This window comes from Etheostoma spectabile, chromosome 2 (assembly GCF_008692095.1).
Source record: "Etheostoma spectabile isolate EspeVRDwgs_2016 chromosome 2, UIUC_Espe_1.0, whole genome shotgun sequence".
NCBI classification, from domain to species: Eukaryota; Metazoa; Chordata; class Actinopteri; order Perciformes; family Percidae; genus Etheostoma; species Etheostoma spectabile.
In genome coordinates, this window is record NC_045734.1 from 2,834,057 (window position 1) to 2,835,709 (window position 1,653).

The window sequence follows — 1,653 nt, forward strand, 5'->3', positions numbered from 1 at the left end:
TTCTGCTCGCCCGATCGCTTGCTATTCTAAGTGTACACGTGTAAGTGGCGTCGTGTTTCTCTCTCTAACCTTGACCAGCTTGTCAGGTATTAGCTCCTCCTTGGGCCCGCCGATCTCCTCGTCATCATCCTCCTTCTTTTTCTTCTGGTTCTTGAGCTGCTTCTCCTTCTCTGCGTTCTTCTTCTCCTCCTCCAGCTGGGCCTTTTTCTGGGCTCTCCGCTGCTTGTTTCTCAGCTTCTTCAGCTCTTTGTCTGAGAGGTTAGCTGGAGAAGAGAGCGGGGCGTTAATGACGGACTAAATGTGCTACTTTTCCTCTTTCTTGTCCACAGGGTTACCGCAGGTTTCAACAAGTCAAATTTAAGACCGTTACAACCTTTTTAAGACCATTATGAATGAAATGTCACATCTATATGACAACATCAAAGTACAACAAAATGCAGAGTCATGAATAAAATGAAAATAAAAGTGTCAGAGTAATAATAATCTGTACAAATACAGCTAACTACAGGATTAAAAAAAAAAAACATTTCAATGAGCATTAGAGTAAGCAGTACATGAACATATAGGAAATTATTGATAACCTAGACACAATACTTCAGACAATTTAAGACTTTTTAAGGCCTAAAATGTTGATTTTGAACTTTTTAAATAGACTTTTTCAGACCCCGCAGAGACCCTTGTCCAGTAGAGCATTTCAAAAATACAGGTAAATGGCTCAGGCTCTCACCAGATTCAGCCTGCAGCTCCTTGCTGTCGTCAGTCAGGGGATTGTCGTGGAGGCTCAGGTAGATCTGGATGGCGCTGATGGCAGCCTTGTAGTAGAAGGGATGCATCCGGAGCACGTCCTCCAGCTTCAGAAGGTCCACGTAGGAGCGTAATGTCATCTTCCTCATGCAGTAGGTGTGGAAATCAAATTGGTCGTCTGTTATCTCCACAAAATGCTGATGAGAGAGGGAAGTAAAGAGGAGAAAGATATTTAAAAAAACACCCCAAAATAAACAGTCAAGGATTGGCTCAGGGGTCCAATGCAAACAACTAATTAAAACACAAAGTATCCCATGATAATAACTCACTCTTTCAATCTCGTGGCACTTCTTGAGGGCCTCCCCAAACTTGTTCATGGACTTGTAGGCGAGTGCACACTCCGTCTGGAACCACATGCACTGCATCTCGTTCAGGTTCTCCACTGCAGAGGCTCCCTCCTGGATTAAAAAAAACAAGCACAAAAACATGAACAAACAAAGTAAATGACAGAACAGGGACATGCTCAAGTATCACGTCAACTGCTGCTCTAGTGTCCTACACACATATTATAGAAGACTAGAGTTGGGTTGATTTTGCCTGGTCCGGAACCTGCTTAAACCGGTGCCGACTGCCTCACCGCGCCAAATACAACTTGAATTGCTAGCAGTGATGGGCAGTAGCAGCTTTAACTGCATCTCGATAGAGTTGCTGATCTCTGAATCCAAAGCTTTTCAGTAGCTTGGCTCTTGATCAAGTTTCCAGTGTGTCCACTGTCCACACAAGCTACATTTTCCCGGGCATTTGGGAAGCTCAAGCGCAGCGGAGCATTCTGCTGCCCCCGGCAAACAGACGTGTATGTACATTGAAGCATAAAAAGCAAAAAAGTAAAACAACTATTGTAAAAAAATA

At 43.7% G+C, this 1,653-nt stretch overlaps 1 protein-coding gene across 1 annotated transcript in view; it reads right to left on the reverse strand.

Annotated features, from left to right (window-relative positions):
* Positions 1-1,653, reverse strand: part of LOC116702999 (N-alpha-acetyltransferase 15, NatA auxiliary subunit) — a 22,139-nt gene that overhangs the window by 2,882 nt on the left and 17,604 nt on the right. Inside the window, exons 13-15 of the mRNA XM_032537574.1 lie at positions 1,074-1,202; positions 728-941; positions 70-263 (exon numbers count right to left, since the gene is read on the reverse strand). Coding sequence (XP_032393465.1) covers positions 70-263; positions 728-941; positions 1,074-1,202 — 537 coding nt within the window. The remainder of the gene's footprint in view (positions 1-69; positions 264-727; positions 942-1,073; positions 1,203-1,653) is intronic.